The sequence below is a fragment of the Nannobrachium achirus genome (assembly GCF_963921795.1).
Source record: "Nannobrachium achirus genome assembly, chromosome: 23".
Taxonomy (NCBI): Eukaryota; Metazoa; Chordata; class Actinopteri; order Myctophiformes; family Myctophidae; genus Nannobrachium; species Nannobrachium achirus.
The window spans coordinates 35,645,144-35,669,896 of NC_137830.1; the positions used below are offsets into that span (position 1 = coordinate 35,645,144).

At 41.9% G+C, this 24,753-nt stretch overlaps 1 protein-coding gene across 1 annotated transcript in view; it reads left to right on the forward strand.

Moving 5' to 3' along the window:
• Window positions 1-24,506, forward strand: part of slc41a2b (solute carrier family 41 member 2b) — a 46,254-nt gene extending 21,748 nt beyond the window's left edge. Inside the window, exons 9-11 of the mRNA XM_080754751.1 lie at window positions 5,690-5,821; window positions 8,148-8,296; window positions 20,126-24,506. Of these exons, the coding sequence (XP_080610877.1) occupies window positions 5,690-5,821; window positions 8,148-8,296; window positions 20,126-20,311 (467 nt within the window). The 3' untranslated portion in view covers window positions 20,312-24,506. The remainder of the gene's footprint in view (window positions 1-5,689; window positions 5,822-8,147; window positions 8,297-20,125) is intronic.
• The last annotated feature ends 247 nt before the right edge of the window (window positions 24,507-24,753 follow it).

Here is a 24,753-nt window from a genome sequence, read left to right on the forward strand (position 1 = left end):
CCCGCCATGTGTGCCACGTAAAACACGGTCTGGGATTGTCAGTGTGCGCTGATGGGGCAGGGACCTTTTTTTTATTTTAATTTTATTAAAGCTGTCTAAAATTTACAACGAATTCACCTCGGATCGGGATTCAGAGGCCGCTGCGTTTTGGTGCTTTAAAAGTCACCGCGCCTCCTGCTGTCCGCGTTGGCGCGGTAAGATGCTGAGAACGGAGATCTCAGGAGGAGGGCAGGGAGGGCGAAAAGAGCAGGAGGGTTATTTACGGCTGGATTAATAGAATAATAATAATAATCTTTATTGTCCCCGAAGGGAAATTTGTCTTCACTGTCTGAAACAACACAAGAAACAACACAAGAAACAACACATAACAATATAACGACACAAACATATCACAGAGACAGATCATCAGTACCTCACTATACACAGAAAAACCCTCTTAGCGACGGGTGCCATTCAGATTGTTAAGTGCAGCATTGGCTGAGGGGACAAAACTCCTTTTAAACCGAACTTTGTTCCCACGCCAAGGTTCTGTATCTTCGCCCTGATGGCATTAGGTCAAAGTAACGATGGCAGAGGATGGTCAGTGTCACTTGTTATTGAGAGTGCTAAGCGTGTGATGGCCTTATTGTTCATATCAGCAAGTGTGGGTGCGGGAAGTCCGATGATCTTGGAAGCAATGCGGGTAATACTGTAAAGTTTGTTTCTAACGGTCGGGAATGGAAAGACTCTCGTGGAGGAGAAGGATGGTTGAAGATGGGTTAAGTGTTGGACAGAGCCAAGACCATGAGATGAGATGCAGTGTTGATTTCGTTGACTAAAACTATGACGAAAAATGTTTGTCGACTGCGTTTTTTTTTCAACGAAATAAAAACTAAGCTGTGATGACTAAAACTAAGAATAAATTATATTGACAATTTCGTCAACAAAATAAAAACCAGACTAAAACGTTAGGGAGGGACTAGTGGAGAAGAGTCATTTTATGTTTGTTTGCTCTCAGGTATAGCCGATCTACAAGCTCACAACGCGTCGCAGCGCGACGCGTTGTGAGCTTGTAGATCTGCTATTTTCAGCACGCAACCAAGTGTAAAATCAGTCATTACGATGCCATCAAGGCCTGCCAAAATACATTTCAGTTGACTAAATCAACTGTAGATTTAGTCGCCTAAAAACGTATGATATTTAGTCGACTAACATTTGACTAAAACTAAAGCTTTTCAGGTGACTAAATTATGACTAAAACTAAATGACATTTTATTCAAAAGACTATGACTAAAACTAAATCAAAATTTGCTGTCAGAAAAACAACATTGATGAGATGAGACAGTCAGTCGGTCGGTCTGTCTGCCCCCTTCTGGGCAGAGCCAGCGCTGGCTGTGAGGAGACGAGGACCCCCTGCCGTTCCACCATGGCCTCCCTGCACCCTCGCCCCCCCCCCCTCCGTCAGACCCAGTGATCCGAATAACTGCAAACCCCAAGCACCCTCCTTCACCCCACACCTAAGGGGGTTTGGGGTGAAGGGTGCGTGGGAGGGAGTAGCGACGAGGTGTGCAAAGAGTGATGCCCACGGTCCAGCGGAGACGGGGTAGAGCGCTGTAGATTGAATTAACCCTCACTTTTTAATTAAAGCTCACAGCGCGGCACCGAGTGCCGCGCTGCGAGCTTGTAGATCTGCTATTTTTGAAAAATATCTTATCTTTGACCCGATCTTTGAACTGACTTCTAAATCCTTCCTCTAAATCAGTGGTTCTCAAACCTTTTCTTGTCAAGGACCCCCAAAATTGCAGGTATTTTGCCACGGACTCCCATCTCAAAATATGTTGTTCCAGGGACCCCCCAGAAGCAAATATTTGAGTTACAAACATTCGCTTTTAAATAGATATATTCAATGACTTAGATATATATTCAAAAAACTAGATTTTTCAAAAATAGCAGATCTACAAGCCCGCAGCGCGGCACTCGGTGCCACGCTGTGAGCTTGTATATCTGTTATTTTTCAATAGTTAAAGCATTCAATAATTCTAGGTCTAAATGGGGTAAACAGACATTGCCTTAGGGTCATTCATGTAGCTAATTTAATAAACCATTCCAGTTTATGGCCTTGAATCAGTTCAACCTTCTGTTTATCATCCTGAATACAAAGAGCCAGTTCCACTCAGCTGTTAATCCCCTGCTCTGCCCTGGCATTGTATTATCATAACACACAAATGTGCACAATGACTAACAATAGCTTTTTCTTCCACTTGAGAGCTGCTTTGTGTTCACCTCATTCAGGATTTATATACCGTACACTACATAGATGATGATGTTGTTATTTGCCAAGTACATTTGTACATACCTGCTATTCATTTTCTGCATAACAATACAGAGTCCTGCACGGGTTTGTCTGCAAGTCTCGATAGTCACGAGAAAGTCCCTATGTAGCTCACTGCCTTTCTTCTCGTACCTTTTAACGTGGCCGCGAGAATATCCGTTGTGCGCGATCGGACTCCAACCATGCATCGTGCGTGTTTACGTTGTCCACAGCTTCAAAATAAATAAAAAACTTTGAAAAACGGACCATCGGTTCTAGAACTGGCTCCTGTGTTGTATAAACAGTGAGTGAATGGTCTGTTGCCGGTTGCCTTGGTAATAGTGCAGCGATCAAATGGGTCCGTGAAGAAACCGTTCCGAGAGGTTTAGTTCCGCTTTTTTACTTCCGGTTTTAGATTTAAAAAAAAATGTATTTTAATTAAAGCTTATTAAATTCTCTGGTTTATGGGGCCTGGCAGGGAGCTACATAGACAGGGTTATTTTTGGAAGGGACTGTGTTACTGTTAACCCTAACCCAGATCCGTGGACTGACCGTTACCCGTGATCATATAAATATCTAAACCAGATCCGCCCCGCCCGTCAAAAAATGTATTCGTCGCCCGCCCGCTACCCGTGATTACATGCATTAAAGTAAATAGCCTACAGCCGTGTGTATGTGCTTCCAAATGGCATCACACTCGATGTCCTCAGTGTTTGCGACGCAATATACAGAACCCGCCCGTGTTTAGTCGTGCACCGCCCGTCCCCACACCCGCAAATTTATAATAGTATATATTCCGCCCGTCTTCACCCATCAAACACGGGGCCCGACCCGTTGCAGGACTCTGGTATAGTGTGCTTAGGCCTGGGATTTGAGTTGTGATATTGTGATGTGATGAGTTGTGATGGACAATTACTGCTTGTTTTTGCTGTGCTAATTTACAAACACTGTTCAGCAAACCTAAGTGTTGCTTTTGCAGACATAAGTCTTTGACTAGTTAGTTGGCTCTTATCTTGTGTTGTGGCAGAGCATTCTGTTCTATTGAGGCTGCCGTGAAGCCAAGATCAATCTTGGGCAACAAGCCTGATTAGGATATGCTGGTGAAAACAGGTGTTGTGAAGAGAAGATAACGGCAGCCCCCATTATCTTATCTAATGTAGACACTGAGACACTCTTCCAGGGAGTTAAGATGTGCTCGCTAATGCTTACAAACATTAAACCAGCCTGAGCGATTCTTTTTTTTAAATCGATTTCAAAAAGTTGTATTTGAATAAAGTAAAAAATAAGAAAAATAAATTGCAGAGCTACACATTTTTGAAAATGACGACCTATAATGACATATACTGTAGGTCGTCCGATGTGCACACACTCTGGGATGGTAACCGTACCCCCAACCAGATCAGCAATGATCACGTCCCAACAGTTCCTGTGTCTCGTTGCGAGAGAAGGAGTTGATGCCGATGACGAAGGGAGTGTGAGTCAGGGTTCCCACGGTGATGAAATTCCTGGAAATATTTTGAAATTAGAAAAATATTTTTCCAGTACTGGAAAAGTTTTGGAATTGATCAAGGGTCCTGGAAGGTCCTGGAAAAAATAGCTATGCATTGTCTTTGGTTATTGATTTTGTTATTACCTCTGAAATGACAAATTAAACATTGGCCAAACTGTCAAATATTAGAGGCAGAAATTGTGAAAATAGACGATCTACATGCTCACAACGCCTCGCGTCGCGAGGCGTTGTGAGCATGTAGATCGTCTATTTTCACAATAAAACCGTGTTCTACAAAATTCCTCAACTCTTAGTGCTCGTCAGGGTGGGGGGTCCCCAGTTCAAATATGATTATTTCGGGGGCACGGCCTGAAAAGGTTGAGAACCACTGGCATACACTACCTGTCTTTGGGCATTGCGCATAGGAGTAAACGACTCGTTATTGAGCTGAATTATTGTTATATAGTCCTGGAAATCGCGTTAAAAATTCTGGAAAAGTTTTGGAAAAGTTTGGGAAATTAATTGGTAAAGATGTGTGGGAACCCTGGTGAGTGCTTAGGACCTCCAGGAGTTTCCCCGACAGGATGGGAATGTAGTTGAAACTGTACTAGACATAACATGACCAAAATTGGGATGGCAGGTTGAAAATCGGGACATGTTGGATGATGCATAACTGTCGAAAGCGAATGTCATAAAAGCAAGATTGTTGCCGGTATATGGCCGGTGTCTGGCTCTAAAGTAGACCAAGAGTGATTTGTATTTTCATCTTTATTGATGCATGCAGTGTTCATGATAAATATAAGAAGCGTTCAGTGGAATCTCCATAAGGATTCTTGGCAACGAGGATGGGCTCCCTAACCTTTTCACTGCATCTTTCTTTCTAGGTCAACCGAGCTCGGCTGGGCTCTGGTACCGCCACCACCAGAGCCTAGAACCTTGACCAACACCATTTCTGTTAAAAGGATTTTTTTAGAGATACTCCAAAAGCGACAGACTATGATAAAGAAACTCTCCGTGTAACTCTTTGTCTGAGGGGAGGGATGTGTGAAAGTAGGCCGCTGTGGCGTGAATATGAAATGTTATTCTCTGTACATACCCGTCAGTCTCATGACAAGCTGGATGTTAATTAAAAGCCGGCATGAATGACTGAACAGAATAAATATATTTCCCTCCCTCATGAATTTCCTCCTCTCTCCCTCCCTCTGTTCCTTATCTAACCGACAAATCCTGATTTCCCCATTTCTTTTTCTCTCTCTCTCTCCCCGTTTTCCTCCGTCACAATGTTTATTTTCTTTCGGGCAATGTCCATTTGTCATTGCTCTCTCAGGGCTTGTCAGACTGAGAAATTAAATAGGATCTGAGCGCTGGTGCTGCTCCTCCACGCCTCCCAGGCAGATGTGACAGCTGTGTCTCTGCTGTCCTGCATACGTTTTCGAGGGATATACAACACTTAGGCCTAGAATTATTGAATGCTTTAACCAGTGAAAAATAGCAGAGCTTGTAGATCTGCTATTTTTGAAAGAGTCGTGAAAATGTGTGCAAATCGTTTGTAACTCAAATTTTGCTTCTGGGTGGTCCCTGGAACTAAATATTTTGAGATGAACAGAGTGGGTGTTCTAAAGCTTTAGCAATTTAATAATTAGGACAATTTTAAGATTTGTTTTATTAAAAAAGTTACATAGTATAGCTTTAAACCTTCTATAATTGGTAAAAGGTACTTATAATATACGTACTTGATAGTCTTTTTTTCACTCCCTATCAAATGTCCAAAAAATTGCCGATCTACAAGCTCACAACGCGCCGCACAATGGATTTTGATTATCGCGATAATATCGTAAATCGAGATTTCTTTTGTCACAATAATCGTGATATGAAAATAATGTTCACATCGTCCCATCCCTAATGTCCAGGCATTGGGGGGAACCTGGTGGCCATTCAGTCCAGCAGATTCTCCACCCACCTGCACTTCCACTGCGCCCCTGGGGAAGTGCCTGAGGAGGCCAAGGGCTGCTACTACCCATGCCGCACCTTCTGGGGATCAGGTAACTTGTACTGTACTGTCACAGTCAGTGCTGCTCAAACTTTCACATTTCAAGGTCTCCCGTCTCCCCTTACCGCTGACAGTATGCAAATGGAACCAAATGGATTTTTTTATGTGAAAAAAACAACAACAACAGCACACACATTTGAAATATTGATTTGATGCTCATATTAGCCATAGGAAGTATTAAGTTTGTTTTTATTTGCACATGCATGACATGAATTCCATAGGGATAGATGACACATGACATTTATGACATCATCAACTTGCGACGGGCATTTCCCCTATTGAGTGAAAGATTAGCTATTTCTAGAAGAAATAAAATATTTAAGGTGTTTTTAATTTTACATTGTATTTATAGAGGACAATTATAATGTATTAAGGCATATTTGTCGTATTAGCCAGGGATCCCTTTAAAATGGCTAAAATAAACAATCTACAAGGTCACAACGTGTCGCATCGCCTTTGTTTTTTTTCCCCTACGATTCGTTTCCCTAAATGCCCAAAATAAGGACACCAGATTTAAAGTGGTTAAAAGTGCATCAACAACGATATAAAGATGATTAGGAATGATCTTTCTGTCAATTTCATCCAGCTGTTTTTTTATGTAAAATTGTGATTAGTGATCAGGCAGCAGGCCTACAGGTAATACTACCCATCACCACTAGGTGTCCTGTGGAGCATCAGATGAACATAGAAAATCCTGATGGCAACCGCAGTTACTGTAACACGCCACACACACACACACAATCTGTCTGCGGTCGCTTCACGCCCTTAAGGTATCTTACTTGTTGTTAGTTGAATGGAAACTAACACTCAGGTTTGTACCAATTAGAGCGTACGCCTTGGGTTGCCAGCTACTCTTGGCATTGCACGTTGGCAGTGTCCTTGATTATCCCTGAATCGCTAACTGCTCGTGACGTGCAGGCGGGTGCCTTGCATTGGTGACTCTGCCAACGGATTGTGAAAGTTTAAGGGAACGGGTTAATGTGATGCAAACAACCTAGGGCAGGGTTCTTCAACGTTTTCAGGCCAAGGACCCCTTAGTTGAGAGAGAGATGAAGCAGGGACCCCCACAACCTTATCATAGATTCCATATAGTTTCATTGTTCGACAGCACAATCGTGTATTTTGGATTCATGTCAATTTGTCTTTTCAGATATTTAACCACTTGAACCGTCAATATTTAATAAACTAGACCTTTCACTCTGTACTTGAACTTGTACTTTTTCCCTCTACACCAAACCTATTTGCTGTTGCCTGGTTAATAAACCAGACTCTATCACACACACCACAGGGTGGTGTTGTGCGGTCTGGTTTATTAACCAGGCTATATTTGCTGAAAATAGCCGATCTACGAGCTTGTAGATCTGCTATTTTTGGCTAAAGTTCTCAGAATATGGACGGTAGGGTTCAAGTGGTTAAAGGAGAAAAAAAGCTTCTGTCACACAAAGATTTGGATGACCCCCTGTAGTAACTCTGAGGACCCCCTAGCAACACCTGTCGGACCCCCTGTTGAAGACCCCTGACCTAGGGGTTCTGGCAGGCAGGCAGAACGGAGCAATCGGGAGATAGGGTAATGGGAGAGTACAGATGAATATAGTAAGTTAGCAAAAGGGTAGATTGATCTACAACTAATCGACTGCAATTCTTTGAATCACAATGTAATTTAGGCAATACAAGTAGTCAGAATGGGTTAGAGGTAAGAATCTTGACAGATGAACGGAGAACCACCAGTCTGATGAAGGCTTAAGAAGCCTGGACGCAACATGCATATGCTTGCATCATAAAAACAAAATATTTTTCATTTCAGGTACACCCATACATCTTCTTTGATTAGACCAGGGGTTTTCAAAGTGTTGACGGGGCACCCTGGGGTGCCGTGACAGCAGTCCAGGGGTGCCGGGAGATAATTTGATAAGTCTGAATTTATTTGGACACTTAAAACATAATATTTAGTATCATTTAAAACTTGAAATACAACGTTGTTTTCAGTCAGTTCTGACCAAAATGTCTATTATCTCAACGTTTACCTTGCAACATAATCGCTAAAATATGCTATAAATATAAGGTGCTGGGAGTGAAAATTATGAATATAATGTCGGGGTGCCTCGGATGAAAGTTTGGGAACCCCTGGATTAGACAATAGGTACTCATTTCAAAATATGCTTAACTGAATAAATTGTTAATTAATCATAATCGAGGCGAAAGTTTGAAATTATCGTGATCTTGATTTGAGGTCATATATGAGGCCTACAATGGATGGCGGTAACGTTCCAAACTCTTGTCGCCGCTCTCTTCCTCATCCTTTCCCCGCCTTTTCCCAGGACCCAATCACCGCTCTGCTCAGGTGCTGCTCCTATTGGTGGTCCCTGGTCACGTGATCTTCCTGTACACCATCCATCTGATGAAGAGTGGCCACACCACCCTGACCCCCATCTTCATGACGGTGTACCTGGCTGCTGCTCTGCTGCAGGTGAGACCCCGCCCCACTCGTCACATCTTCAGGGTTCCCACGGTCATGAAATTCCTGGAAATATTTTGAAATTAGAAAAATATTTTTCCAGTACTGGAATAGTTTTGAAATTGATCAAGGGTCCTGGAAGGTCCTGGAAAAATAGCTATGCATTGTCTTTGGTTATTGATTTTGTTAATACCTCTGAAATGACAAATTAAACATATTAGAGGGAGAAAGTGTGAAAATAGCCTATCTACATGTTCTCCACGCCTCGCAACGCGAGGCGTTGTGAGCATGTAGATCTGCTATTTTCCCAATAAAACCGTGTTATACAAAATTCCTCAACTCTTAGTGCTCGTCAGGGTGCCGGGGTTCCCAGTTCAAATATGATTATTTCGGGGGTCACGGCCTGAAAAGGTTGAGAACCACTGGCATACACTACCTGTCTTTGGGCATTGCGCATAGGAGTAAGCGACTCGTTATTGAGCTGAATTATTGTTGTATAGTCTTGGAAATTGGGTTAAATATTCTGGAAAGGTTTTGGAAAAGTTTTGGAAATTAATTGGTAAAAATATGCGGGAACCCTGAATCTTAATCATTTGAGATGATCACAATTATCTTTGCATAATTAGCATCATCATTGTTTGCATGACGAATGATGTACATACATTTCCAAAAGACTCTCCCAAAATTGCGGAAACAGACGATCTACAGCTCACAACGGCTTTAAATTGGCAATTTATTTTTATTTCCTTTTTTTTTTAAATTATTATTATTTATTTATTTTACATTTTGAAAGTATAAAGTTATTAAATATGTCAGTCATTTCTTTGTATATGTAAGTAATTTTTTTCATATCTGCCCTGTGGAATTTTTTGTTTACAAAGCTTAAAAGCCAAACACACACTTACTGTAAATCTTTAATCGCAATCATAAAATGTCCTGATCGTGACAGTCGTTCGTACGCTCTTACACCCATCTGCGTCTTAGATTCTGAACTCAAGTGAATGTCATTCTTCCATGAATATTGATGGTGTTATTTTGTATAATTCACGAGCAATGTAACAACAACAGGGAGCATGTTTGCTTAGGTCACTGAACTCTTGTCTTTGATGAGCCCAATCAGCATACAGTGGCTTCTCTGACGATTGCTTTTAGTTGGTGAACCTGAATGAGCAGCATTTAAACGTTGAACTATTGACATGTATACTGTAGCTCTTATGGTTTTTCCTGGTGGACACTGAAAGACAAACAGGTTGTGTGTGTGTGTGTGTGTGTGTGTGTGCGTGTGTGCGTGTGCGTGTTATGCATTCCTAGAGCTGTGGTTTGTGGTAACGCCTTTAAGGAATCTTGACTTTGCTGTGAGTTCTAGGAGTTTGAACCGTTTTGAAGGCAATTGCGGCTGACAATTATGGGAGCAAAAAAGCCGTCGAGTATCAATTGCTCCTTTCAGCATTTCTAGTTTGCCATGACTTGACTTTGTGGTATGTATGGTATTTATGGAAGTATGTTTTCTGTGCTTCTGATGTTTGTGTTGCTTTAGCTTGTTTAATTTTCTTTTTGCCACTCTTTTTGAAAAGTGGAAACGTTCCTTTAAAAGTTACCTTTTCCATTTCCAAGCTGAATGCAGACAGAATGATGTTAGGAATCCATTGGCATCATTGTAAATCTCCCTCTGACAGCTTGGGGGGTTATCGGCATGAATGTTGCTTTGAGCTATGCTTGTTTATACTGTTCTGTGGCAGCTGAAGGCGATTATGGAGTAATTATTTGTTCAGACGAGAAAAATCATTATTCACAGAATTCCAAATGCACTGCACTTTTAGGAGAATTGCATTAAAATAGGATGGTTTGGACGGTTTTGGACGGTTTGAAATTACATTTAGATTTGAATTGCCTAATCCTATATAAAACCTACTCTTTTTTTTATCTAGCTTATGCAGTTGTTCACATGAGAGTAATCTGTCCGGTAGTGAATTCAGTAGGAATGATATGTTGGTCTTATTTCTTGAATAATGCATAGCAAAATCCTCAGTGTTTATTTATGTTTGGAACTCACTTGAGTGTACAACATGTACTCTGACTTGATGAATTGAATACATAGGACCAAAATGCCAGGACCTTTTGTGTTATCCTTTTAGCCTAAATGTCTGGCTGTACCTACTTTACATTTCTGACTAATAAAGTATTCAATCAATCAATCAAACCCTTGCCTGTAAGCAAATGGACCCTTATGCATCCATTTGGTACATTTGTACCCTCAAGAGTTACTGGAATCCCACCCAGTAAAATCCTCAGTATTAATTGCGACCGTCAGGTCGCAGTTACTATGAAAAGCTCCACCGGCTGTCAGTCACGTCACGTCACGTCACGTCACGTCACGTCACACTTTTGCCCTAGTCATATCTCTGCCACCGTTCTCGGCCCTACCAATGCCAAACTTTGCACATACACTCCTTGGATGGAAAATCACAACCTCCACTCATTTCTCAGACGGCCCTCTTCTAGCGCCACCATCAAGCCGATTTTTGCAAAACCCTTTTTTGGACACTGCTCCTACAGATTTTGGCCTAAAATCACACAAAGCGGTACACAGTATTTCTAAAGTCATCAACACGGATCTGTCCCATTTCCCATATTCCCTCCTGATTGGCTACGATTGCCTTCTAAAGTTTGTCTCCCGATTAGTGAGTCTTACTGGTTTTAGACTTTTGCAACCACTGGCAACAGACATCAGGATGTACACTTTGTACAGTGCTTTCTAATTAGACCTGTGTCAAGGTAGGGAGCTTCCTGTCTGCCCCTGCCTGAGGGGCAGATCCTATGTTCTCCCATACGTTCACTGATCTTGTTACTTCATGTGGACACACCCTCTATACGGCCTGTACCACAAAGCACTAGGACACCGTCCAGATAGGGTTACATTTGTACACAGAGTTACGTGGACAAGTCCTTTGCTTTGGTTTGTTTCTGAGGGCAGATTTACCTTGCGGTTCCAGGTGCACACTCGAGACCACTTGGTAGATGTTGTGATAGAGTGAAGGCTGCGTACCGTTCCCCGGAACGCATCATCGCACCGCACCGCACTCGAGACCGCCTCGGGAGGTGGTCTGGAGTCAGTTTGATGCGTCCTCGGGAACGGTACACTGCAATGTGAAGCCATCGTTCCAAAAACAAGAAAGTGGACTGCGGTAGCGAGGCTGCTTCTAGGATCAAAATAACAAGCAGTGTTGGGAAAGTTCACTTTAAAAACGAACTAGTTCAAGTTCAAGTTCAGAACTTCTAAAATGAACTAGTTCATTTCATAGTTCATAATTCTATATTTTGAACTAAGTTCATGGTTCCCCAAAATGAACTAACTTAGTTCTTTTTTGTTCTTTTTTTAACCATATTTTTTTTTATACTTTGGCTATTCAAAAAAAAAAAGAAGAAAAAAAATATATAGCCTAGGTCTATATATATATTATATAAATGTTTAGACGTTGCTGCATACTATTATTTGTCAAAACTATTGACACAGCCCATATAGAACCACACACAGCAATAATTTCATCCAACTTAACATTGAGGTGCCCACAATAGTTATGTGCCCACTGCCTAGTTCCCAGTCTTCCTGCACCCTTATTGTGAAGGGCTGAATGTAATAACCATGTTATTGTCTCATTGTGTGAAATATCATAATATTCAAAACAAATATTTGACTCCAATTGATTCCCCACACAGTATTGACTTGATATAGCAATAAAAAAATATATATTACACAGCAGTTGTGGGAAAACTAAGACATTGTTCAAAAAACACAATTCCGATATTGGTCATTTTGGAAATAGGGCAAAAAATATATTTTTCTTCAATCCACTGTCTTGACACTCGAACCAAAATTGTTCTATAGACCATAATCTACAAATTGGAAGTGAAAAATAAACTTTAACACACATTTGAAATGAAAACAAAAAATTACATGTACAAGGAACCCCACTAGAAGGCATACGTTTCTAAACCTCGTGCACAGCATGTTTCCGCGCTGGTTAAAATAGCTGATCTACAAGCTCACGTTGTCTCGTGGATGCAACGCGTTGTGAGCTTGCAGATCAGCTATTTTCGCCGTGCAACACACATAGGACAAAGTATATAGTCAGGCTTGCGAGACGAGGAGGAGATTCACAGTGCAGCAGCAGAGTGCAGACAGCACCTTGTATCAACGTTCACGAGGGGCTGCGTGCAGTGTGTGCTATTGGAGCATGTGAATGAAAAGAGAGAGGAGAGGACAGACGACCGCGGAGGCGCGGACCGCCGCATGAACGGCCGACGAACGCCGACGAACTCCGTTCACTGGCGTCAGAATGACCGCGTTCGACAATATCGTTCATCAAGCGAAAACAATTACGTTCAGTTCACGTTCGCCCAAAATATGAACGTGTTCATGAACGATCGTTCTTTGAACGCGTTCGGGTACAACACTGATAACAAGGATTGGTATGTGACGTGACGTCACTAATAAGATACTAAGGATGCACCTGTGACGTTGCTGTTATACGATGATTACAGACGACGTTACATTGCGACGTTTCTAAGACAGTCAGCACACACTGCTTTTGTTGTGTATTGTTGTTCTGTTATTACAACTCAAGATAACGTCAGGAACAGTGGTGCATTGGTGATCCGGTGTCTGGGGGGTCGCGAACGTCGCTCAACACCTACAATACAGGTCCATTGATATGCATATAGGCTTGTTTCTTTGTTAAAACAGTTGTCGAGGTGTGAACTTGGGGGCGGGTTCGAGACCCCGGCTCAGAAAAGATATGGGTCGTCGGGGGCGCGCGACCCAAGACTACGGCAACACTGGTCAGGAACACAGTCAAACTTGAATATTCGCTACATTCTATATCTCCCAAAGCCCCATAGTCAACAGCGCTCCCGGGAGGCAAATAAATACCATACAGTTGAATGAAGTGTACTCAGGCACGAAAGAATCTTGGCCAATGTGAATGCTGGTCAGCGGGGACCAGGCAACCGTATTCGGGAACAGTTCGAATCATTCGGACCGCCGTGTGAATTCCCCTGAGACTCACCTGGAGCATCATGTCATCAAACACTGGAAGCCCAGAAGAGACACAAGATCATGAACTTTGGCCTGTGGTGAACCTGGAAGACAAAATATGTAAGACGCATGATGGCCCACTGGTGCGTGATTGATCTGTACTGAGAGATGGCACACATTCCAGAGGAAGAGGCCACAGTGAGAAATGATCAGCTTGGTTAGACGGAGGCAAATCTAGAGGTGTGTTATAAATACATTTAGATTATCCTTCTGAGACAGCAGAGGGTTTTGGAGATCTGGTGATCTGGAAAGCTTAACAGGCTAGACATAAGTCATGTTTCCATAAACCTATTCGAATTAGGGAAGCGAATTATCAGAAATGCACATTAAGAATTTAGCCTGTTTCCATTAAACTGATGAAATGCGATTCTTGGGAGATCCTGCCTGGGTCCATCTGACCGACCTGCTGTAAATACTTGACGAAGGGTCACTCCGTGTGTAACAACCGGTTTGTTTTGTGGGCTAACGCTATACAATGGACGTTAATTAAGCGGCTGGGGCAAAATGTTATAGGAGGACGATATGGACCAGAACGTCATAATTTATTTGCATTCATTGTCTGACCCGTTTCCATTCACAAATGCGCATTTAGTTTCTTCGATAAAGCCTCAAAATCCACCTCCTCCAAGCGGATAAAAGTTTTTGCGGATAATGAACGTTTATTCGAATTTTGAAGTGTTTCCATAAAAAGATTTATTCGCAAAACTCTTAATGCGCATTAAGAGGCTTTATGGAAACGCAGCTAGTGAAGGAGAGAGGGCGGACACTGACAGCCTCCCTGCTGGCCTCTGTCAAGAGGGGTCAAGTTGAGTGCAAGACATCCAATACGCTGCTGCGTTTTCCTTAGGTGTGATCCACACCACGGATTGGTCTGACATTAACATTCCTGCTGCCAACGTCTTTGTGGGGACTGTGAGGACAACTGTGGTTAGGTTGAAGAGAGAGAGAGAGAGAGAGGCTGTTCTCCTGAACACGTCAACACCACGCATCCCAAACTCATCCTGTCTGAAGAAGAGAAGAAAGAACAGAAGTAAAACCTAACGTGTGTTTTGCGATCTTCCCAACATCGCAAATAGATTTTTCACATGGGTAAGGAAAAGAATAAGGCTGTAATCTGACCCTGTTTTAAGGATTCGAACTTTGGCGGGGTTTTCCGAACGGACCATTGAACAGTTGGATTTTTAATTAATTTAATAAAAAAGACCGTCGAATGTACTGTACCTTTAACCAGTACTTTGTTCAAAAATGCGCTATTTTACCCTTTAAAAAACACTTGCAAGTTGTGTTTAAGCTCTTACTTTTTCTCTTTTAAAAGGGGTTGGGGTTCAATTCGAGGGGTGATGGCTAGGATCTGTTTTAGAAAATCCAATCGGAGAAGTTTGTTTCCGGACGAACTCAACGAATGCCGTAGAGTTGCATGGATGATGTAAGACTAGGTAACTGCGTCGCGGACGGGCTGATCTGGTCTCGATGTAACAAACCCAGAAATTGCATTATGGATCCTTTGGGGGGTTTGCAATGAAAATAGAACCGATCCTATTTTTACAGCATGCGGCGTATCCAGGGCTAGCGCTATCTGTGAGCCTGGTGTTGCCGTTATCATTGATATATATATTGGATCTTTCCGAAACGCGCATACGCGCGCACGCCCCGCATACGCACTGACGCGTGTGAAGAGGCTTGGTGTAGCCCGGCCGTTAGTTAGGAGGGTCTCATATCCTTTATATGATTCAGATCTACTCTTTCACAGGCTGCAACTTCACTGAGAAAATACCCATTCCTGAGCCCCTAGAGGTAGAAAAGCAGCCTCTTTGATCATCTCCTTGGATCGTGTATTGATTGGATGTACATTTTAAGGCTCTTTCTGGTGCTCGACTGAGTATCAAATAATTCATAATGTTGTAGACGTGGCCTATATATAATTGTATCATAATCATGATGCAATTCACACACTATAAAAATAGCGATACAGCATCAGATTGTTCACAAGGCCGTGTTTGCTGCCTGGTAACACATGTTTCCATGTTGTTGACGAGGTGTTCTGTTTTTGTGAGTCTGCAGTATATTTCGGGTGTTGGTGCACAACAACAAATGACCCCGTTATTTGATCCCTGTTTTAGGCTGTCCGCTCTGAAGGGTGGAAAGTTCCCCCTTCTGTTTGCTCAGGGAGTTACCTCTTCCCTTGGTGCCTCTTCTCTTTCACTCTCTCAAGCACGCACGCACGCGCGCGCACACACACACACACACACACACACACACACACACACGCTCACTTGCACACTCTCTCTCTCTCTCTCCTCTCTTCAGTTTGCAAGTAAACACAAACCTCAATCCTGCATTAGGGATGGGACGATACGAAAATGTCATATCACGATTATTGTGACAAAAGAATTATCGCGATTTATGATATTATTACGATAATCAAAATCCATTTTTCTGGGGTGGAACATTTGCCAAAAAAATGCGGATCTACAAGCTTGTAAATTGGCTATTTTTTGGCAAAGACATCTTTGATAGAGAGTGAAAAAAAGACTGTATCAAGTACGTATATTATAAGTTCCTTTTACCAATACAGAGGGTTTAAGTGGTACCGGATATGCAGCTCAGCAAATAAAAGGTGAATTGATCCCAGTGCATGGCGGAGGACGATATCACGATAAATTAAATCTCCACGATACGATTATCGTGAGTGTTTTTTATCACGATAAACGATTATATCGCGTATTGTCCCATCCCTAACACACACACACACATACCACACACACACACACACACACACACACACACACACAGACACACAGACACACACACACACACACACACACACTCTCTCTCTCTCTCTCTCTCTCTCTCTCTCTCTCTCTCTCTCTCTCTCTCTCTCTCTCTCACTTGCACTCTCTCTCTCTCTCCTCTCTCCAGTTTGCAAGTAAACACAAACCTCGATCCTGCATGCAGAGAACCCTGCGAGGCATGTCTGAGAGATAATACATAAAGCTGCTTCGCTCGATATATTTTACATTTCTCAGCCTTGGCTTTGAGTGCTAAGATTTGTTTTTCCAAATGTCTACAAAATGCTTGAATTACTTGAATTACCGAGTTGCGGCATATAAGAGTAGAAGAAGTTGCAAGAATAAATTAAATATAGATTTTTTTCTAAAAGATAATTATTGTTTGCCGGTTGTTTTCAGTTACTTATCCATAGATTCTTTTATCATTTATTCTGCTATATTCTTGAGCAATGAGAATGAGGGCAAGAGAAAACAAAATTAAACGCCCCGTTTAGATGACGATCTCTAGGGAAAACGGCAAAATAAAATATCAGAAGTGCCTTCTCTTTAGACGGCAATGTCATTTTCTGTGGTTGAACCCTAAGCAAAGTGAAATCCCCTTCCAGAGTTGCAATCTTTGAAGACGCTCCGCCTCGCATCTCCATGTAAACAAGCAATATGGGGGAAATGGCAAAACATGTGACGTCATGGCGTCTTCTGTTCTGATCGTTCCTGTGTAAACGTGGCCTAAGTCGAGGCCCTGGTTCGGTCACCAGTCCCTGTCACAAATGCTTTTCACAAGGCAACTCTGAATCTCAATGCATAGCCATGTTCGAAACAAACCATTTTTGCTACTAATAGTTCATTTTTCCCAAAATAGGGGTGCCACGTTGAAAGACGTTAAGGCAGGGGTCTTTTCAACGTTTTCAGGCCAAGGACCCCTTAGCTGAGAGAGAGACGAAGCAGGGACCCCCACTACATAACGTAAAAAATTGTGTTGCAGATTTAAAATGTTCATGGATTTCTTATACAGCTCAGACTTGTTTGACAGCACTATCATCTGTTGGATTAATATATTCAACCACTTGAGCTGTCAATGCCTACTAGTCTGCTCTTCTTTTCCCTCTACACCAAACCTCTGTGCCAAAAAAACAGCCAATCTACGAGCTCACAACGCCTCGCAGTGCGAGGCGTTGTGAGCTTGTAGATCTGCTATTTTTGGCTAATGTTCCACTAAGAATAGGGATGCTGCTACTACTAGGGTTCAAGTGATTAATGTAAAAAACATGATCCTATCACACAAATATTTGTCGGCCCCCTGTAGTAACTCTGAGGACCCCCTATGGGTCCCGGACCCCCTGTTGAAGACCCCTGTGTTAAGGCATTCACACACACACTTGCCATATGCCATGCTTCGTTTTGCCTCCTGCCTACGGAAGTCATACTGTAGGTCATTAGAAATATGGACAGAAAGGCTGATGCTGTCACACCGAGACACCTATTTTATTCTGTAGTAGACATTTCCTCTTTATGGCCTCGCAGACACAATTATAGGGAACAAAAGTGTACTAGGTAGGGGAAGGATCTGTTTTTACACTTCCCTCTTTTTGTTCTGCTTGACATTCAACTAAATGTTGAATTTGCACGCATCTGTTTCTTTGAAATAACGACACCACTGAAATAATGACACCACTGCAAATGCAAGTTCTTTTCCTCTCTCCTCTCATGTCAGAGTTGATAAAGGGTGACGATGATGACAATTTTGATACAGTTAGGCAGCAGTTTCAAAGACTATGAAAGTGAATTTGGGAGCAGTAAGTATAAAAAGGGAGACTGAATATCGCTTGTGCCACCCCATCAAAATGCAAACCTTGTCTCTGACTTTGCCTGCCAAAAGTAGTTAGGTTTGATGGGTCGCTGTGTCCCAGAGGTGCTTTTCTGCTTTCATTCGATGACTTCTCAAAGTTATCATGAAGGGAACCTCCTTCAGAGTCTGCGCCTCTCTTCTAAAGACAAGTGCGACTGTCTACAAGCTAGATACATCCATAAGTGGGTCTATCTTTTACTTGGTACATTGAGAATGAGGTGTTGTTGCAAGAATTTCACCAGCCACCTTATTTTTTCTATAATGATCTGTCTGAAATCTCTGTATGGCTAGCAGACGGTGTCTTTCAATGGCTGGCACTGTGTTCAGAGTTCATCCTAATTGACATCCTTTTCAAGACGTTTTATTTTTCTGCTAGCAACTCTGGACAGCTAATTTCCCCTTAAAGGACAACTTTAGTTTTTTACAACAAGGGTTCATATTTTAGATTGTAATTAAAGAATATAAAAGATGAGTGTTAAAATTATTTCATTTACTTCTTTCTATTGTTTTAGAGATTCTTATTTCAGTGGTTGGGGGCATGTGTACAAGTGGCTAAATATGTCATTTTACACAGAATAAGCCTGTTCCCAAGATACAACGCAACCTTTCATGGTTGGATGTTACTTATGGGGGCTAGAAGTGTTACTGTAAATAGCTATAAAGAAACTGCTAGCTTATTGTGTCTAAAAAGACATATTTAGCCACTTGTACGCATGCCCCCATGCGTACGCATGCCCCAGATTTTGGCACGGTAAACGTGATAAAACAATAGAACGAAGCAAATGAAAACATTTTAACACTCACTTTTTCTTTTCTCTAATTACAATCTAAAATATGAACCCTTGTTCTAAAAAAACAAAGTTGTCCTTTAAATTATAGCTGCGTGTTTATCTTTTAATAGAGCCCTCTGAACACCACCCCGGACATCCTTAAAACATTTAGGCCTAGAATTATTGAATGCTTTAACTAAGCCGCGCTGTGAGCTTGTATATCTGCTATTTTTGAAAAATCGTGAAAATGTGTGCAAATATTTCAATATATATTTTTCAAAGAAAACTTTTGTAACTCAAATCTTTGCTTCTGGGTGGTCCCTGGAACAACATATTTTGAGATGGGGGTCTGCGGCCAAATAAATGTAATTTTGGGGGTCCTTGACCTTAAAATGTTTGAGAACCACTGATTTTAGAGGAAGCATTTAGAAGTCGGGTCAAAGATATTCAAAGATTTTCAAAAATAGCAGATCTACAAGCTCGCAGCGCGGCACTCTGTGCAGCGCTGTGAGCTTGTATATCTGCTATTTTTGGAGCTGTGTGAAGCACAGGCTCCCTATACGTGGCCGTGTGGGTCTGTGGGTCTGTGTGTGTGTGTGTGTGTCTGTCTGTATGTAGCCTGAACTTCCTAAACTTCGGCACGCCACTAGTCCCACAGTTTTGCCACCACACACTCGCGCCATATGTCAAATCGACCGGCTTAATCGGGAATCGTGGGCTATTACTTTTCTAAGAGAAAGGTTCTATAGTTTAATTGATATTAATTTATTAGTGAATTAATTTTCCCCATTGACTTATAATGGGAATTGCAAAAACTCACATTCAATTATTTGTCTCTCGCAAACCATAGGGGCTAGAGTTTCAAGACTTGGAGAGGAGGTTCATAATGATTTCAAGGATTAAATAAAAAATAATTGTGTCATTTGGCCGCATGGTGGCGCCATAACACCCCACTTTACGTTTTGGCCTGTAACTCTTGAACCGTAGGTCGGAAAATTAAAAATATAATTGCGCCATGATAGATTTTCCGCCATCTTGAATTTTCTCCAAAACACACTTTTTGCTCCTTTTCCTACATGTTTTCTTCAAATGTCACAAAAATCGGTACACATGATCCACACACACACACACACACACACACACACACACACACACACACACACACAGCTCCACTTCACACGGGTGTGATTTTTCAATAGTTAATGCAATAAAATAATGGTTAAAGTGGTTATAAAATCGAACGCGACTCGGGCGCGTTCCAGGTCTTTGAAGGTTAAAACATTTCATTATGGAGGACACACTCTCACTCCGTTGCCTGTCTGCCTCCGTCTCTCGTCTCAGGTGTTCACGTTGCTGTGCATAGCAGACTGGATGGTCCACCTGATGTGGCGGAGCGGCAAAGACCCCGACAGCTTCTCCATCCCCTACCTGACGGCCCTGGGCGACCTGCTGGGCACGGCGCTGCTCGCCCTCAGCTTCCACTTCCTGTGGCTCATAGGCGACCAGGACAGCGACGTCGGCGACTGAGGTAATAGTCAGGGAAAATTAGCGGAATACCTGTCAAATCTGGGAATGAATTCCTTACCAAACAATTTCTTCACCAATGTGTTCGTAAAGGTGTCTAGTAACATATCTAACAAAGATTTAAATTCAACATCCCTAGGAAAATCTTTGTCAGCTAGGGTAATTCTGGGTCTCATTCACTTACTATACACTATACTATAAGGGAAAAAATCACACCCGTGTGAAGTGGAGCTGTGTGTGTGTGTGTGTGTGTGTGTGTGTGTGTGTGTGTGTGTGTGTGTGTGTGTGTGTGTGTGTGTGTGTGTGTGTGTGTGTGTGTGTGTGTGTGTGTGTGTGTGTGTGTGTGTGTGTGTGTGTGTGTGTGTGTGTGTGTGGGGATCATGTGTACCGATTTTTGTGACATTTGAAGAAAATATGTAGGAAAAGGAGCAAAAAGTGTGTTTTGGAGAAAATTCAAGATGGCGGAAAATCTATCATGGCGCAAATGGGCGTGGCCTATATGGGGAGATGCGTCATGACCCAAGGAATCCAGGGAAAAAATATTTTTAATTTTCCGACCTACGGTTCAAGAGTTACAGGCCAAAACTTAAGTGGGGTGTTATGGCGCCACCATGCGGCCAAATGACACAATTATTTTTTATTTAATCCTTGAAATCATTATGAACCTCCTCTCCAAGTCTTGAAACTCTAGCCCCTATGGTTTGCGAGAGACAAATAATTGAATGTGAGTTTTTGCGATTCCCATTATAAATCAATGGGGAAAATTAATTCACTAATAAATTAATATCAATTAAACTATAGAACCTTTCTCTTAGAAAAGTAATAGCCCACGATTCCCGAGTAAGCCGTTCGATTTGACATATGGCGCGAGTGTGTGGTGGCAAAACTGTGGGACTAGTGGCGTGCCGAAGTTTAGGAAGTTCAGGCTACATACAGACACACACACAGACAGACAGACAGACACACAGACAGACCCACACGGCCACGTATAGGGAGCCTGTGCTTCACACAGCTCCAAAAATAAATGAGCTTGTAGATCTGCTATTTTTCAATAGCTAAAGTATAGAATAATTAAGGCCCCTCCACCTTGGGCCCTAGGAACTCTTTTCCACTTTCCCCCCCTTGTGACACCCCTGGTTGTGTGTGTTTTAAAAGCTGCACTATACGTAACTTTCTTCTACCCTGGATTTGAACCCGGTTTCCTGACATGTTTACTATTGAGCCAAGCCTGCCTTCTCGCTCAGTCGGGGGATAAATTGAATCTTGACCATCAGGTCATAATTTGTGTCAGATCCTGTGTCTAGGTGAGACATGATGACCTTTGGGCTTTAACAAGATCTAAATGTCTCAATAGAAAAGCAGGGAGACACAATACAACCACCCACCCAGTTGTATAAGTTGTGGTATTAACATACTCTACCATACAGATTGGACAAAATTGCATTTTATTCATAAATAAAGTTAGCCTTATGATGCTTTAAATATAGGGAAAGAAAACAACTAAACAAAGTTTAGTTGTTTAGTGTCTTCCCTAATAATTTCCTAGAGATAATTATGTACAGTGCACTAACTAATGTACATGTGTGGAGTTCTTTTTTATTTCTTTTGCAAGCACATGACTTTCACTCTACTACATTTTTTACTATTTTACTTTGTATGGACATTACAGTTCAGTAAACAGTACAGTTACATACAAGGTCTGCTAAGAGGATTTTAAACCCAAGAAAGCCTGTGGCTTGTTTCCATTGGAGTCCTTTGTACTCAATTCATCGAAACGTAATGTAATGACAGACACATACAATACTAATACTAAAAATCACACCCGTGTGAAGTGGAGCTGTGTGTGTGTGTGTGTGTGTGTGTGTGTGTGTGTGTGTGTGTGTGTGTGTGTGTGTGTGTGTGTGTGTGTGTGTGTGTGTGTGTGTGTGTGTGTGTGTGTGTGTGTGTGTGTGTGTGTGTGTGTGTGTGTGTGTGTGGATCATGTGTACCGATTTTTGTGACATTTGAAGAAAATATGTAGGAAAAGGAGCAAAAAGTGTGTTTTGGAGAAAATTCAAGATGGCGGAAAATCTATCATGGCGCAAATGGGCGTGGCCTATATGGGGAGATGCGTCATGACCCAAGGAATCCAGGGAAAAAATATTTTTAATTTTCCGACCTACGGTTCAAGAGTTACAGGCCAAAACGTAAAGTGGGGTGTTATGGCGCCACCATGCGGCCAAATGACACAATTATTTTTTATTTAATCCTTGAAATCATTATGAACCTCCTCTCCAAGTCTTGAAACTCTAGCCCCTATGGTTTGCGAGAGACAAATAATTGAATGTGAGTTTTTGCGATTCCCATTATAAGTCAATGGGGAAAATTAATTCACTAATAAATTAATATCAATTAAACTATAGAACCTTTATCTTAGAAAAGTAATAGCCCACGATTCCCGAGTAAGCCGGTCGATTTGACATATGGCGCGAGTGTGTGGTGGCAAAACTGTGGGACTAGTGGCGTGCCGAAGTTTAGGAAGTTCAGGCTACATACACACACACACACAGACACACAGACAGACACACAGACAGACCCACACGGCCACGTATAGGGAGCCTGTGCTTCACACAGCTCCAAAAATGACTCCCAAAAAGATATGCTTTAAGTGGGACGTGAGGGGTCTAACTAGGTGTTTTTGGAGCTGTGTGGAGCTCCCTATACATGGCCGTGTGTGTATCCGTCCGTCTATGTATGTGGGTATGTATGTGGGTCCGTATGTAGCCTCAAGAATGTGGTAGTACCTTTTATGACCACACATGTTAAGGGAGGGGCGCTGTTTTCAACTGCAATACACACACACACACACACACACACACACACACACACACACAGCTCCACTTCGAACAGAGGTTCGATTTTTAATTATTCAGAGTTCATTGCAAGCATTTGTTTTGCACGAAAAACATTCCTTGGGCTAAAGATGGACCCCATACCACTGTGAAAAGTGATGACTCATCACTAAACCATAATTTCTATTTTTAGCCCAATGAATGTTATTTGTGCAAAACAAATGCTTGCAATGGATTCAGAATAATTAAAAACACCTAGTTAGACCCCTCACATCCCACTTAAAGCATATTTTTTTGGGAGTCATTTTTTCCCTCATAGTATAGTGTATGTAAGTGAATGAGACCCAGAATTACCCTAGCTGTCAAAGATTTTCCTAGGGATGTTGAATTTCAATCTTTGTTAAGATATGTTACTAGACACCTTTACGAACACATTGGTGAAGAAATTGTTTGGTAAGGAATTTATTCCCAAGTTTTTATGAATATTCCCTGACTATAACCTCTGAACCCTCAAGAGAGGCAATGGTGTGGTAACGGGACCCCCCCCCTTCTCCCTCCCCCTTTAAGCCTGGCAGTGGTTCTGTCTCTCTGCGTCACTCATCTGGGACATTCCTCTACTTCTCTTATTGGACACGGTGGCATTTTATCACAGTGCTGTGAGAGACGAGAAGATGCTGCACATCAAGGTTTAGCAAAACGAAAAAAAAGAAAAAGAAAAAAGACAATTTAATGCATCTGGCCATTTTTATATATTTACATGTATGTATATAACTAAATATATGTATTCCATAAGTCTTTGTTCTCTTCACTGCTCATGGCCTTGTGATGACCCATAATGTTTCTTTGCACCGAGGCACTTAACACTATGTCCCACTGGATCCTCTTCAGGGTGGGAAATTAACGCCAATATTTTTTTTTGCTTCGAATTTTGCCAATTTTGTTTGTTACCAGGCAGGCACACCAGCCATCATTTGTTGCAGAAGTCCATTGCGATCCCAATGTTTAAGATGGCTGGTGAAAAGATAAAAGCAGTGAAGTGAATTTTGCCATTAGCCCCACCAGCACGGCCAGTATACAGTAGTTAGCTTCCTGCCCTGACCACTATGGTGTTTGACATGGTATGTCAACCCAGGTCAGAGCCTCTGCCCTCTGTCTAAAGCACGCACAGTAATATGGTTTACAAGCCTCCTTATGTCTATAATGCTAACCTTATGCAGAAAATGTCAACCATAAGCATAACATGCTTGAACGGCCCATTAATGAGTCTGCTAATGGTAATAATGGTACATGCCACGGTCATGTTAAGCAAATTAGTGGGGATGGGACGATATGAAAATGTTATATCACGATTATTGTGACCAAAGAAATCGCGATTTACGATATTATCGCGATAATCAAAATCTATTTTCCTGGGGCGGAACATTTGCCAAAAAATATTTATTTTTTGGCAGACATTTGATAGATCGTGAAAAAAAAGACTGTATCAAGTACGTATATTATAAGTACCTTTTACCAATAGAGGGTTTAAATAAAGCAAATAAAAAGGTGAATTGATCCCGAGTGCATGATGGAGGACGATATCAAGATAAATTAAATCTCCACGATACGATTATC